General features: G+C 37.9%; 1 protein-coding gene across 1 annotated transcript in view; it reads left to right on the top strand.

Annotated features, from left to right (window-relative positions):
- Positions 1-16,597, top strand: part of LOC103064700 (1-phosphatidylinositol 4,5-bisphosphate phosphodiesterase zeta-1-like) — a 57,794-nt gene that overhangs the window by 19,504 nt on the left and 21,693 nt on the right. The window contains exons 4-7 of the mRNA XM_088141520.1: positions 489-690; positions 7,501-7,645; positions 8,144-8,296; positions 14,652-14,873. Coding sequence (XP_087997646.1) covers positions 489-690; positions 7,501-7,645; positions 8,144-8,296; positions 14,652-14,873 — 722 coding nt within the window. The remainder of the gene's footprint in view (positions 1-488; positions 691-7,500; positions 7,646-8,143; positions 8,297-14,651; positions 14,874-16,597) is intronic.

Below are 16,597 nucleotides of genomic sequence, written 5' to 3'. Positions count from 1 at the left end.
TTGTATATGGAAAAAATATGGCAAGATTTATTGGTTTACAGTATATACTAAATACACGCACAAGCATGTGGCATAATGTATTAGCTAATGTCAAATGTAGTTTGTAATCTAACTGATATATTCAGCATCAGTTTGAACCAGCAAAGACTCTTCAGAGGGAACCTCATTTATGTTAGCCTAACCTGAATAACCATGGTCAGACAAAAGCCATGGTCAGATGGTGCATCAGCCAAAGCTCATGAAAGACATCACTCAGTTACTGAACTGATAAATAAGTTTATATGAGCACATCAAATAACCCATCATATGTGATTCATTTTCTTTCAATTCCTCATCACTTAATGCAAGAACAATTTAGATTTTCATGTGTGATCTGATAATTCCATGTTTCATTAATGTATTTAGTCTGGAATATTTTCAGTTTGTGCTTAATTTTGTTTATATCCATGCTGGAGATATGTATGTTTTTATGATGTTCTGGCTTTCAGCAAAGAGAAAGAGAGAGATGACATTTGAAGGATTTATAAGATATGTGACTTCTGAGGACTGCACGATATTTAAAAGTGAGCACAGAACTGTTTACCAGGATATGTCCCGTCCGCTATGTGAATACTTTATTTCATCCTCACACAACACCTACCTCATATCTGATCAGCTAATAGGGCCAAGTCACCTGTGGGGCTATGCAAGGTATTTGTATCCATTTTGAATCATTAGTTTAATAGAATAAGTAGTTCAGTAAAACAGCTTCTTCTGTTTTCCTGAATCTCATTTCCAAAAGCATAAATTAAAACATCGTAAAAAATTAGAACCCACTGAAAACCACAAATAGAAAGCAAAGTAGCTAGAGTACAATTCAGTATGACAGATAAATATTTCAGTGTTGCCATCAGGTTTTGATTTAAAGGGAAGAATATACACTTTCAAAATATAAATTTACCAACGAAACCCATATAGCCAGTGCCAAAGCATGCTAGGGTAAGAACGTTTACTTTGCATAAATATTCCAATGCATGATTTACAAACTCATTTCCCTATATTTATGTATATATATGGAGTGTTCAGAGTTTCTAAGATTTGCTAGAGCTATTTTGAGGCAGACCATAAAAACATAATGAACAATAAGCTTCGGAGAAAAAATGAGTGCTAGAACTTATAGGACTCTAGGGTTTCTCATTAAAGAACCAGAACTTACCATGTTATGTGCTGTGCTTTCCCAATTCCAAGAGTTCTTTAATTTATGTGGATACATCCTGTGCATAGAAGGAAGGAGTCAAGAGCAGACAGAAGGAGATTGGCAGCAAAGGGAAGAACAAGCACTTTGAGCAGACATTGAAAACCCAGAGTTATCGGGAACCAATGTCAAGGATAAGGTTTAAGGTACATATGCTAATAATTGAGACAGGCCTCCCAAGAGTACTAGTTTTGTGGACCTGGGGACAGTATCTACAGAACGTTTGTCACTTAAGAGAGGGGAAAAAAATCTAATTGAGCATAGCTGAACTCGTAGTGACTACATGCATCCATGTAATTTTCTTGGCAACAATATGAAAGTGGCTTGCCATAAATTTCCAGGCTAGCTTAGAGCTCCACCCTTGAGATTTCATGACAGTGTCTTCTGCAAGTACTGATCAGGTCTGGCCATGCTTGGCTTTCTGAGATCAGCCAAGATTGGTGAGGTGCTGTTGTCCTGAAGTGTCACTTGGGTATGATGAACACATGCATACAACCATACAAAACATGAATAGCTAGCAATGTAAGGGGGTTAAAGGGGGACAGGGAAACAAAAGATATGAGTCATAACTCCAGTTCTTTAAAACTGCTGAAGCCTTTTCATTATTTCGTAGCACATGGCTCTGGTAAGACAGTAGGAATATATTAGCCCAGATAAATCATGTTATGGGCCTGCACATGGCTCCTTATGGAAGATCACTGAACACTGCTTAAAGGTATACTTCACAATATGAAGGCTTGTTTAAACAGCCACAAGCTTTTTGAATTTGTTTGTGTCTGACACAGATTAGTTTAAGAACCAAGGAATGGACCAACACTGACTGTTCTTGTAGGACCTTCTATCCAGTTCTGATCTGGACTCCCACAGAAGTACCAAAGATTTCACAAGAGAGTAGCTAATTGCTGTCCTGGATAGATCCTGGTGGAGTTTCAGAGGCTGGGTGCAGGAAAGAAAAGCAAACTAAGGATCATTGCAGAACCTGTTTTGGAATCAGTTGTGACTTCTAATAATCCTGCTGCTAAGAGACTATCTCTAGGTTTGTCTCCTCTGAGCTGTTATAATAAATTTTTGTGCTCTAGCCTACCTTGACTCTGTAGGACTTCCTGTTACATCTGTCTTTAAAATAACTTTTTTTAAACCATGTACAGCTACCTTATTTAATAAGGTTCTGTCTGACAAAATGAATGAACAAAGAGTGCTAATAGTAGTTTGCCAGTAGAGTTCAACAGAGTGACAAAAAAGAAGAATGAACAGAGAATCTGTATTTTGAAGGATTGTATATTCAGTTGTGGGGGGTGAAAAGTTTATCTCCTGAATAGCTGTTGAGTGCAAGAGTTGTGTCTTGAGAGCTATTGATTGCTCATTGCAAGTAACTGAGTGCTAAGTACTCCTTGCTAAGCAGAGACTATAGGAGGAATATAAGGGAGTCAGGGTCTAGGAAGTGAACTCACTGAGTGAATGGACAGAGATAGCTAAATAATACTTTTCCATGAGAGTTCTGTGGGGACTGAGGAAGAACTGATACATTTTCAAGAGCTTGTATCTGGGTAATTTGAAACGCTGAGATGGGATCAAGAGAAAATAAAGACGTTTCTACTGGTAGTGCCTTCAGAAACAAGAGTGAAGATGAATGTTAATAGTGGTTGTGGCATGTTTGTGTTCCTGTCTGAGAATATCCCAACTTAACATTTGCATTAAGTACAAGTTTATAGCACTCTTTGAAGGAAAAAAATATCAAAAGATTGGACCAGGAAGTAGAAACATTTCTGCTGATGAAATAGGATGCAGATTTAAAAAGGAGATGCTACAACAAAAACTTGACAATGGAAGTAGTTCTGTATAGAGAAGACAATCAAAGGAGCAAACTGGTGGATGAGAATAACAGCAAGAAGCAAGAGATATACTATACAAGATGCTCTGTACCACTAAAACTCAAAAATAGTTTTCAGGTTTCCCCCCCCCCCCCAGAAGAACAAGTTCTGATCTAAATGAGAAGGGAAAAAAATGCAATGTGAATCAAGAGTCAAGGTAGTTGATTTCTGAAGAATAAAGGAGATTCAGCTCTGCTTTATAAGAAGACAAAGAAGAGTCATGATAATTGGTTATCTTCATGATAATTATGAAGAATTAAAACAAACATATGCTAATTGAATCCATTTGATTTGAGTCTGCTCTCTGCCAGGAGCAATGACTGGGGATGTGATCGAGTTGAAGCCTAAGTGGATGAGTGAATCAACAAATGATATTGATGGGAAATTTGGTTTCTGAGGTCATGGTCTTAGCTATTTAGATGTTGTTTTGCTGGTTCAGGATGTTTTGCATCTCATAAGGCTGATCAAAATGTATTAGGCCAAAACACAACAAACTTGCTTCGAATGTCTGTATATTGTGCAGGTTGGATCCAATGAAGGCAAAAACCCTGAAGTAAGGAACTCCGATAAAGAAGTAAGAGTGTTGTTGCAATGGGGCCTTTTAAACTGCTCTGTTAAAAACCAGATAACAACAATGGCCCATAAAGCTAATGGCCATTGTCTCTTGCTTCTGTACAGGAAATATTTATTGATTTATTGATTGATCATATTTGTATAGCCACCCATCTCACAAGAGAGTGACTCTGGGTGGTGTACAACATTCAATTAAAAAGAACCAATAAGTGCATATAAAACAATAATTAAAATCATAAAAACTATAAAACGCACACAAAACAGGAGAGGATGGTGTTAACTGTACTAAGGAGCCATTGCAAAATCTCCCTGGATAAGCTACAACTCTTACTACCAGAAGGCAAATATGATTTAATAGTTATAATGGAATCCTGGTAAGATGAGTCCCTTAATTGGAATATAGCAATTGAGGAATACAGTTTGTTCAAAAGAAACAGAAACAGTAGAAAGGGAAGGGAAGTCACGTTTTGCATTAGTATCTATTTCTGCTCAGAAATCCAGGTGCCATTTAAACGTAGCATTGTAGAAAGCATTGAGATTAAAAAAAAAAAGTGGTAGAACAACGAAAGGCAATAATGTTAGTGATGTCTATGGCTACCTTCCAAAAGCAAATTGCAGCTGTTTCAAACAGGCATGAAATAGTAGTACTGTAAAGGTAGTCTTTAATTACCCTGACATCTCTTGAGAGACAAACTTTGCCAAGTGTGATTCTGCCAGGAAAATCCTGATTTGTCTTGTTCACAACTTTATCTTTCAGAGGGTGGAGGAACACACAAAAGCATTGGCCCTCCCACTTGAAAAGACTTAGCTGAGCAAGTAGAAGTAGGAACAGGAAATATCCATTTAATATTCATTTAACATTTAACATTTTCTTAATTTGAAGGGAAACTAAATTTGAGTGCAATTGACCATGTATCTTGGACTTCAGAAAAGTGGATGTCAATAAATTCAGAGCAAGTTGAATGGATTCCATTGCAGAAGAAGCTAATGGAAAAATAAATTCAAGATGGATGAGAATTCTAGGAGATACTAAAAGCATAATTGCAAACAATTCCAATGAGGAAATAATGGAGGACACAGAAGAAACCAACATAACTACACAAAAAGCTTATTAGAGTTCTCAAAACAAAACAAAAAGAGCACATGTAAGAGAGTCACGTCACTAAGGAAGAATAGATACAGATAGCCCTGGAACTGTGGAGGATGCTAAAACAAATGGGATTCTTTTCAAAATAAAAGGAAAAAATACTAAACTGTTTAGTGAAAATGGCAAACACTGTAACAGGTAACAAATGAAAGGTAGAGCTATTTCTGTTTTGGTTTTGTTTTCCCAAAAGAAAGTATGTGTTCTATTAGGATTGAAGCTCATTACTAATAGAAACATGGTCAGAGAAGACCTCTTTACTTTGAATGAGTAGAAGGCTATGAATTACATCCTAGAATCCTGAAGTAATTTGCTGATGGTGTGGTAGAATCTTTATGTATTGTCTCTGAGAGATACTGGAGAACTGGTGAAGTGCAAGAATGTAGTTACCTATGTATCTGTATTCAAAAAATGGGGTAGAAAGGTCTAGTGAACTGAAGACCAGTTAATCTGATACCAAAACAGCAGATCATAAAGGAATTGATCTGTTAGTATCTTGAAATAATGCTGTTTTTACCAGAAGTCAGTATACATTTATCAAGAGCAAATCTTGTCAGGCTAACTTTATCTCATTTTTAATTGGACAACTTCTTTAGTAGACTGTGAGAATACTGTAGACATAATATATATTGATTTCAGCAAGACATTTGGCAGAGTACCCCATGACATTCTAGTTAAGTGTGGGCTGAGTGGAATAATAATAAAGTTGGTATAGAGCTGGTTCAAAAATTGTATTCAAAGAGTGCTTTTTGATGGTTCCTTATCAAACTGAAATAAAGTATCAAATCCCACAACTATTCCATGCAAAGGACACAAAATTGAGTGAGATAGCTGATATCCTAGAAAACAAAAATAAAATTTAAACGTGTTGATTGGTTAGAGAAATGGGCTGAAAATAACATAATGAAATTAAACAGACAAATGCAAAGTCAAATGCACAGATATAGGATAGGAGATATTGTATTTGGGTTGGTAATGCTATTTGTGAATCTGATTTTGGAATAGTAGTTAATTGCAAAGTGAATATTTATTTATGCAGGTTAATATGTCTTTTCAGTAACACCTGACTCTAAGCAATGTGATGTGTCTGCGAAAAAGGCAATGCACTTGAGTAGTGTGTCCATTTCTGGGCAATTTACTTTAAAGAGGATGCAGATTAACTGGAACTGCTCTCCAAATACCTGAAAAGATGTTTCTCAGAAGGTCAAGAACTTATTTTCAAACATGTGCAGGACATGGAACAATAGATTTAAATTAAGATAGGCAAATTCCAGTTGAATGTTAGAAAAAACTTCCTACCAGTAAGAGCAATTCAGCAGTGGACCTAAATAACCACAGAAGTGGTATACTTCCTTTCCCCGTATATGTGCAAACTGAGTGAAGATAATCCCTGTCTGGGATGCTTTAATTTGGTTTCTTGCACTGATCAGGGGATGGACTCACTAGCAAAACTAGCAAAAACATTGTCTATTAGAATAATTGTCTATGATTCTAAAACTATATTTGATTACATTAAAAGGAAAATTAAAATTAAAGCCAAAGTTGGTTAATATTCAATACATGGATTCCCCATCTGCCTTTTAAAGTATTCCAGGAAATCATGCTGTGTAATGACTTCTGCATTTGTTGGGATCTTAAGACCCATTGAAATTAATGGAACCTAGTTTTATGTCCTTTCTTTGGGGCACAGATCTTAGTACACTTGTCCCTCAAGGGCTCACAGTGCAATAATCTTTTCCTAATAGCGATACATAATTTACTTTCCAGAAGCTGTAGCAAGTACAATTTGCATAGTATGCTACAGCAGTTGTGCCACAACATTAAGTTTTGGGGATACTGTTGGATAGCCCACTGTCCATTTTTTGACAGAGAAATACTTGCTTTAGAAACTTAACTTTTTTCCTGAGGATTTTTCTGAGTGAACTAGTCAAGTTAAAATAAATGATCTACATGATCTACATATAATATGCTTTATATTTTTCTTACATTTGCATTTCTTAGCACCACTGCAGCCAGACAACTTTTTAATCATCTGTGGTGTTTTTGTTATGAGTGTTTTCTAAGAGTATTTTTCAGACAAAACTTCCCACAGTATAGCCCTATGATGTGCCATTTCAGAATGTCTGGAAACATGTCATAGCTTGAGAATCTGTCACAATGTAGTCAGCCATCCCGAGTTGTGAGAATGAGATAAGCAGCCGTAGAAATTGTATATATAAATAAATAAAAACTGCTTCCATATGGAGCAATATCAATGGATGTTACCAAAAGTAGGTTAACAAATGTTTGTGAAACAAATTGAATTTGTGTTGTGTAGCTAGACCAGGCACCAAGGGCTTTCCTTTGCACCAGATACTGACTATTGCCTCACCACTGCAGCAAAAGAAAGCTGGCACTGACATGACAAACTTTTAATGACAGTGTTGACTGAGTAGCTCTGTTTGTTTTTAATAATATGAATCCACATACTGTATTACAATTCCTTGTGAGGCAAAATGTCCATGGCCTAGTTTTGGTAGAATTGGAAGTGGAAATTTTTTACACTCCTTCCCCTAGCTGCGTTAGAGGACATCAATTCCATTAGCTTCGCACCAGTCTAAGAATGCCAGCAAATTGTTTTTGTTTTAAGTTTCTCAGTAACTTATCTGTGATCCCATCTCTAACTTTTTTTTTTTTAGTGCTCTAATGAAAGGATGTCGGTGCCTGGAAATTGACTGCTGGGATGGACCCAATAATGATCCAGTCGTTTATCATGGATATACACTAACAAGCAAAATTAGCTTTAATTCCGTCATCCAGGTGATCGACAAGTATGCCTTTTTGGTAGGTACATGTGTAGCATACATGGCAGATGTTTTAAGATATTCTTTCAAATTAATTCCCCACATGCCTTCAGGGTTTTGACGGATGACAAGAATTCAGTAGTCTCCTCTCAAAATCATTTTCAGCATAAAATAGTAGGCACCTACTGCATGAACAATGAAACAATTTCCTCCTCCTAAAAATGAGCAGAGCCAAGTAAATGCTTCACTGCTCCAGTGCAGTGGAAAGGAACAGGTGAAAGAGGATGGAATGAATGATCTCTTTACCACCAAAATGGCTTTGTTCCTCCCACTGGTGCAGAAAAACCATATTGTTAGGTATGAAAGCATTTTATAGTAGAAGCACTATGAGCCGCTTACTTGGAAGCACTTTAAGATGCCACAGTATTTTTTGTGTCTTAATGAAAATATCTGTAATTGCAATATTGCTCATTTTAGTTTTATATATTTCCTATTTGTGCAATTAAGGATGTTAATAACTTTGAAATTGCATTTCCAGGTTTCTGATTATCCTCTGATATTGTCTCTGGAGAATCATTGTAGCCCTAAGCAGCAGGAAGTTATGGTGGATTATCTAAGAAGTATTCTGGGTGACAAGCTGGTTACATTTACAATAGATGAGACCATGCCAACTGAATTACCTTCTCCTGAGGTAACATTTTAAAAAAAATGTAATTGGTACAGTTATTTCTTGAGAAGTGTATGATATTCCTCTAAAACATTACTATACTTTAATTGCTGAAAGAGAATTAATTACATTATATTGTTTTACATTTAGAGTTATTAAACAAATAGGAAATAACCAATATGCCCCTATTAAGAAGAAAATGTGTGTATCTGAAGTTCAAACCATGGAGGAAAAGGAAATATAGCAATATAATATATTTTGGTTCTTGAATCTTCCAGTATGTGTCGTTTCAGCCTGAAGCTGAAAAAATCTTATATCAATCTGATATTTAATTTAGAGTGTACTTGAGGTAAAAAAAACTGTACAAGTGGCTTGTATAAAAAATATTTATTTTAGAAATATTTAAAAGCATTACAGAATTTCAGCTTCTAATCCCTCACTTTATTTTAAAGCATATTTTAAAATAACCAAATTAGTCATCACTTCTTTTGTACGAATCATTCTGTAATTGGTATAAATATGAATTAGGGTGTAAGGACATTACCAGAATAAAAATTCATTCCTTACAGACATCTCATGTTGTACTATTTAGAAGATTTGGGAAGGAATAACAAATATGTAAGACCTGTTGTCTTTTTGCCCCTAGTTTCCAAGCATAATTGTGATGTAGTTGGAAGAAACATAGCTACTCTGAAGCAGTTTGATTTTGGTGCTAGTAACATGTGAAGAGGCCCACACACTTGTGGTTCTGAAATATATTTACAGGAATATTTTGTTACCTTTAATGCATGGATTTATCTCAAATTTATATTTGAAGAAGCAATCAATTGTAACCAACATGAGGCATTTTCAGCAATGTACCTCTCTTCCAGTTGCATACTCTTTGATTCTTTTCTGCAGTTCATTTGGTCCAACCCAAATATTTTACTCATCTAAAGACACTAGTGGGAGTGGGAGCTGATGATAGGGCTGATTGATTGATTGATTGATTATGTGCCATCAAATTGTTTTCGACTCCTAGTGACCACATAGATAGATTTTCTCCATGACAGTCTACCCTAACCTGTTCTTTCAAGTGTCCCAATGGTGCACTTAACACCACGTACCTGAGGCCATCCACCTTGCTGCTGGTTGTCCTCTTCTCTTTCCTTCTACCTTTCCCAGCATTAGAGCCTTTTCCAGAGGCCCAGAGAGCTGGGTCTTCAAATAATGTGTCCAAAATAAGATAATGTAAGCCTGGTCATTTGTGCCTCTAGTGAGAACTTTTGGTTGATTTGTTTGATGATCTATCAGTTTGTTTTCTTGGCTATCCACACTATTCTCAGGAGTCTTCTCCAACACCAAATTCAAAGGCATCAATACTCTTCCTATCCTGCTTCTATAAAATCCAACTTTTGCTTCCATAGAGTGTCACATGGAATACCATGGCTTGCATGATTCTGATCTTTGTAGGTATAGATCCATCACAGCATTTGAATAACTTTTCCAAGGCCTTCATGGCTGCTCTATTAAGCGCTAGTCTGCAGTGTATTTCCTGAATGCTTGTTCCTTTATTGTTTGATGGTTGATCCTAAATGGCAGAAGCTATCCACCACTTCGATCTCTTCATTGTCAATTCTAAAGCTGCTTGTTCTACTTCTTGTCATTAGTTTGGTCTTTTTTATATTTACTTTTAGTCCCATTTTTTCACTGTGCTGTTCGACTTTTAGTACTAGGGCTTGCAGATCCTTTGCATTTTTGGCTATCAGGGTAGTGTCATCAGCATAGTGCAAGTTATTGATGTTTCTTCCCCCAATTTTAAAATCACAGTCATATGTTACTTTTTCCCATAAGGTTGAAAGAGTAGGGGGAATCTAAGAGTGATCCACAATGGGTGAGGGCAAGCGAGGCTGTGCAGCCATGAGGAAGCAATTTGCCTAGGAGAAAGAACTCCAAATCAAATCCAGAAGAGGATGACAAACCACTTCTGTATTTCCAGCAAAACTATATGGACATGGCTGTATCATTTAAATGAGTTAGGTGCCAATGATGATATCCTAAGATATAGTTCTGTAGTTATTGGGGACGAGTATAGAATCTCCATGAATAGTTCTGGAGGTGATGATGTAGCCAGACTGAAGCTGCAAGGAATTCTGGTAACTGAACTGAACTGTATGGTTTCTCACTTCACAGGGACACATACAGTAGGAACATGGAATATTAGAATCTTAAACCAAGGAAAAATTGAAATCCTCAGAGTGGGAATTAACTGTATTAAATTAGGTTTCCTAGGTGTAAGTGAAAGCCAGTAGACCAAAATGGGCTAGATGATTACATGATATACTGTTCAGGCATGAGTCCATGCAAAAGAATAGAGTGGGGATGATACATAGAAAATGAATTGCTAAGCATGTACTTGACTATAACCCAGTAAATGACAGATTGTATCTCTTAGTATCAGTTGGGTATCCAGTAAACCTCAGTGTTATAAAAGAGTATATCCCTACTACAGATGAAATGAAGGATGACATTGAGAAATTCTGTGGCAGCTACAAGTGATACTAGATGCAACACTAGGAAAGGACATAGCACTAGTAATAAATGATAGGAGTGCAAAAATTGGAGAAATTATGGAATCTGAAATAACAAAAAAGATTTGGATTTGTTGACAGAAGACATGTTAATAGAGTTTTGTGAAGAAAATTTATCATTCCTAATATCCACTTCAAGCAACTTAAACAAAGAATCTGTACCTCGAAATCACCAAATGGACAACATAGGAAACAAGATGAAAAAGTGCAATGTAGTCTAGTCAGGGCACTTTCAGGTACAGTTTGTGGAACAGACCATTCATTATTGGTGTCAATTATACAAATTAAACTTAGAATGTTAAAGAGAGTAATGGTGGCAGATCCGATATAATACAGTCAGAATATGAAATCTGTATAAAATTCAATACTTTAAACATATGTTAAAGAGAACATGAGGAGCTATTGGAAGAGATAAGAAATATTGTGAAAAACAAATTGGTGGGGGGGGGGGATCCCAACATTTTAAAGAGGAAAATATCCAAATGGCTTTCAGAGTAAGCTGTCAGGACAGCCAAGGAAAGATGGAGAAATGTTGAACAACAAGAAGAATGTTCAATGACTGAATGTAAACCTTCAACCATATTAGCAAGGGTGACCTTGCCAGGAGCTCCTTTTCCCATTATCTTCAGAAAAGATAAGGCAGTGTCTCACTCAAGCATGTCAATATATGAAGGAATATAACCCCCAAAAGGAAAATGAGATATCTTTTTAAGGAGTTCAGAGAAATCACAGGAAAATGTACAGCTAAAGTAGGAATGCTCAGGAGTAATCATGAGGCAAATTAGATTAAAGGAAGATGGAAAGACTATGCTGCAATCCTTTATGAACAGGATTATATCATGACAGAAACACTTGTAGGAAGGGAATGTATTTAGGAACAGACTCTATTAGAAAGTGAGGTGCAATAGGCAATAGATCAAATAGGAAAGCACCAGGAGATGAAATGCCCACTAAACTATTTAAAGCTGCAAGAGAAGAGGCAGTTAAAGTGTTAATAGCTTTTTGTCACTAGTCTGTTGAACAAGACTGCAGCTTAGACAGGGGTGTCCACAAGCGGATAAAAAACCTCAAGGTTGTGGGCATGACTGCATGATCAAAGTCCTGCCTCTTTTTAACAGGCTTCATTGCATGCATGCAAAAAAGGACAGGGCTTTGATTGTGCAGTCATCTGCTACCTTGCCTTTTTCAAGCTCCTATGGATGCCCACAAGATCAATGTATATTTATATTAAGGCCTACCTCGTGACAGTAAGAGTGGCAAAGCAACAATACTTCTCTGCTCTTATTGCAGCTGTGGATTACCATCCAGTTGCCTTGTTTAAGGTGATACAAGCCCTTCTGAGAAAGGAGGACTCGGAGGTTTACCTACAAGGCCGGGTGGAGGAATTTGCAGAGCATCTGTTGGTCAAAACTGCTCAGATTCGTTCCAAGTTGGACACCAGCTTTGATACAGGTCCAGTGGAGATGTCTGGGGCACAGTCTTGCCCTGTTATCTGAGAATGGTTTGATCCTGTTGGATCCTGAAGAAGTGGACAGGGTCCTTACTACTGTGAGCTTAGCCACCTGCTTCTTAGATCCATGCTCCTCCTGGTTAGCTAAGTTTGCCTGGAGGGTGTTGTGCAGTTGAATCCTAGCAATGGTTAATTCTTCATTTAGAGAGGGGGTTGTTCCACTGCCTCTTAAGGAGTCATTAGTTTGCCCCTTCTCAAGAAGCCACTGCTGGATCCTACCATGCTGGACAATTTTCATCCAGTGTCTTCCCTTTTTTAGGAGAGGTGGTGGAGAAGGTGGTTGTGCAGCAGCTTCAGCAGGCCCTGGATGATGCAGATTATCTGGACCAGTGTTTCTCAACCTCAGCGACTTTAAGATGTGTGGACTTCATGCTGGCTGGGGAATTCTGGGAGTTGAAGTCCATATAACTTGAAGTCGCTGAGGTTGAGAAACACTGATCTGGACCCTTTTCACTCAGGATTCAGGCCTGGGCATGGGACAGAGATGGCATTGGTTGTTCTTTTGGATGATCTCTGACAGGAGTGGGATAGGGGTAGTGCATCTGTTCTTGCTCTTCTTGACCTCTCAGTGGCCTTTAATACCATCGACCATGGTATCCTTCTGGATCAGCTCCAAGGGTTGAGAGGACGGCACAGTATTGAGCTGGTTCTGTTCCTTTCTGCAGGACCGGTACCAGTCAGTGTTGATTGGGAGTGAGAGGTCATGCCCTCGACCCCTGTTATGTGGGGTTCTGCAGGGTTCGGTACTCTCTCCACTCCTGTTTAACATCTACATGAAACCGCTGGGGTGAGATCCTTTGTTGCCATGGGGTAAGGTATCATCAGTATGCTGATGATACCCAGTTATATATCTCCTCCCCTGGCAAACTAAGCGATGCTGTTGATGTCTTGTCCTGGTGCCTAGAGGCTGTGGGGTTCTGGATAGAGAACAACAGGCTTCAGCTGAACCCTGGCGAGACTGAGCGGCTATGGGTTTTTGGGTCTTCTGGATCTGGGATCTTACTATCTTTGATTCTGGATGGGGTTGCACTACCCCAGACAGACCCTATGCACAATATGGGGGTCCTTCTAGACTCATGACTCCTCGAGGAGCAGGTGGCAGTTGTTGCTAGGAGGGCCTTTGCACAGCTTTGTGTTGTGCACCAGTTGCACCCCTTCCTAGACCATGAGGCTCAACTCACAGTCAGTCATGCCCTGGTCACCTCCAGACTGGATTACTGTAATGCACTCTACATGCGGCTGCCATTGAAGTGCATCTGGAAACTTCAACTGGTGCAGAATGTGGCTGTGCAGGCAGTTATGTGTGCCCCTAGGCATGTTACACCTCTGTTCTATGAGCTGCACTGGCTGCCAGTTTTTTTCCAGGTGTAATTCAGGGTGCTGGTTTTGGCCTTTAAAACCCTACATGGCATGGGACCAGGCTGTTTGAGGGACTGCCTCTTTCCAATTACATCCACTCGTCCTGTCAGGTCGAGCAGGATGAGTAAGCTGTGGGTCCTGTCTACTAAGGAGTTCCATCTGGCGGGACCTGTATGGCATGCCTTTTCTATTGTGGCCCCCACTCTTTGGAACATCATTTCCCCTAAGGTAAGGTTGGCTGCATCCCTATGCTTTCTGGAAAGCCCTGAAAAACTTGGTTTTTCCATCAACCTTGAGGTTCCCATGGTGAGCCTGCAAGAGGATTATATGATGTGAAATGATTGTTGTTCTCCTGCATTCTTTATGCTTTTTAATTTATTTTTGTTTATTTTTATGAATATACTGTGATGAAGAATATATATAAGCTAAGCAATGCTAACAAAGTATGGATGTGAGTAGGTATACTTCTGTATCCATATGGAGGTATGAAAGCAATACCCAATGCTGAATATGCTTCTCTGTTTTTCTTTTCTTCCATTCTCTTCTATGCAACAGAAGTTTGTATATCAAATAAAGAAGCTTTAGTCATAGAAACCTCTTTTCATACATATGGATTTTTTTTTGGAGCAAATATATTAACACAAGAATTATGCATATATAATGTATATCTGTCTACCTTAATATAGGTAAACCATCTAGGTTGGAATTTATTATCACAGTATTTCAATATCTGGATTTGGAAAATTAAGACATTCTGCGTTCATGGATTTGCAGAGCACCTCTACAATAGATAGAAAACTTTTTTTTTCCCCAAATATTTTGAGAGGGATCTGGATGCCTTCGTACTATATATTTCAATGATCTTGTTGAAATTAAAATTATATTCCACATGTTGAGGGAGGGTATTATGTGACATAATAATGTCAACTTATTTTCATAGGCACTAAAATTCAAAATTATGATAAAAAATAAAAAAATTGGAACACTTGAAGAAACACTTGGAAGGAAAGGCCTGGATAGCCACGGTCAAACAGAAGAATTTGAAGAGGAAGAAACAAGTGATGACGATATAGATAATGAGCTTAAATGCCCTAAACAATCTCTGGTTAAGAAAAGACGAGCACGTTGGAAAAGCTCAGCTCCTCCGAGAAAAAAACAAAAAGTATGTATGTGAAATTAAGTTTTCAAACAAAAATAGATCTTTCTTAATTGAATAATTCACATTTGAAGATCTTTCTTGATCCTCAAAGATTAGAAAAGTTCTGCCTCAAAGGAAGATTTGTCAGCTTCAAAGTTGGTTTATATGATGGATGTGCAGTTATAAACCATGCATTAGTATTTATCTGAAGCAGGTTTGCTATTTTTCATTTACCAGAGCTGATGCAACTTGCTTTTCTTAGGGCTACGGGCAGAGAGATGTATGAAGAAGAATATGAAGGTCAAGAAATGTTGGAAAATTTGTATGTTCAGTATTGCTTAGTGATGAACTAATTTCAGGAATGTACTACAGATACACAGCTTATTCTGTTCTGCATGTCTGCTGTCTTTTAAGTTCATGGCTGTCTTTTATTATATTTTTTAGTGTACACCTAGCTTTGTATAAGATATCTCAGAATATATTAGTGATGATTAAGTAATTATGCTTCCTAAATCATTTAAGGTTATAGCAAGACGATTGTTGGGCTTTAATGATTCCAGGCTTTTTGTGATAGAGTGGATTGGGAGTGTGATTTGGAAAGTTGAATTCAAATAAATCCTTTCTCACAGTCTAACCTGCTGCTATGCTCCAAGCTGAAGTTTATGGAGCTTTCTGGTCAGGCAGGGCAAGAATTTAGGTCACACAGGAAGTTGTCAGAACCACAGGTAGGTTACTGTGTAGTTGGATACGTGGATAGAGAAAACTCTGAGCACAGAGTGTTATTTTGTCCTTTGTTTAGAGAAAAACCAAGGATGTAAGAAATCCTGGATGTATATGAAATAGCACTGGGTTGAAATATTCAGCTGAGTTTTACTAGTCATATTTGAGGCATGGGTGGTAACTTTTCACATACTGTAGAACTGGATAAATTGTGGGGTGGGGGATAGTTAGCATAAAGTAATGGATGACTTTTTTCTTTTAAAACTGAATAATTGAAGCTGCTGTTTACATCACTTTTGTTTTGCTGATGGTTAAAAAAACCTCCCTTATTGCAAAGTAAGTAGTCCTCCTGCAGGTCATGAGACCTTCCTCCTCCCCTGCCTCCAGCATTCTGTTCCCATCCTTGTGGGAAATGACTGTCAGGTGGAGTAGAGGTTGGGAAGGAGGAAGAATGCTCAACTGTCATGTGAAGCCCCATTTCTTTGAATAGAGCATGTTCAGCAGTTAAAGGATCTTCAGGAGAGGGAGTTAAAATGCTCTGTAATGAAACTGAAGTTGCAGCGGGTGGTAGTTCCTGGAACGCAGAGGATTTTGCAGAGATGCAGAACTGCCTCCTAAGGATCAGAACATTGGGGCCTCCAAGTCACATTTAATGGGATAGCTCTTGAGGCAAATGATTATTTGGTTACATTTATTATTAATTAATACATAATTATATATAATATAATAATAAATTAATAACCATTTTTTTATTTGATTAAGTGATTACCATTATTAAAGGGTAGCAGAGAAACCAAATCCTCTCTGTCTTTGGAGTCAAAAGAGCCCTTTGTCATGGCAGCCAAATGACAAATGATACTCCCGCTTTTCCAACATGCTCTGTTTGGAATGCCTGGATATAACTCCATCTGAGAGCTACCTGCTATCAACTTCCACTGCTGAGACTGCAGAGGGAGAGGAAAAGGCAGCCCATTTTGCTTAGTCTCAGCACAGTGATCATCTGAACACCTTAACCAGAGCTCAAATTT

Source organism: Python bivittatus, unplaced genomic scaffold (genome assembly GCF_059951505.1).
Source record: "Python bivittatus isolate LINGU-HERP-01145 unplaced genomic scaffold, Pbiv_v1 ctg000330_np1212, whole genome shotgun sequence".
Taxonomy (NCBI): domain Eukaryota; kingdom Metazoa; phylum Chordata; class Lepidosauria; order Squamata; family Pythonidae; genus Python; species Python bivittatus.
Note: the sequence above shows the minus strand (reverse complement) of the source record. Positions and strands in the feature narration are given on the sequence as shown.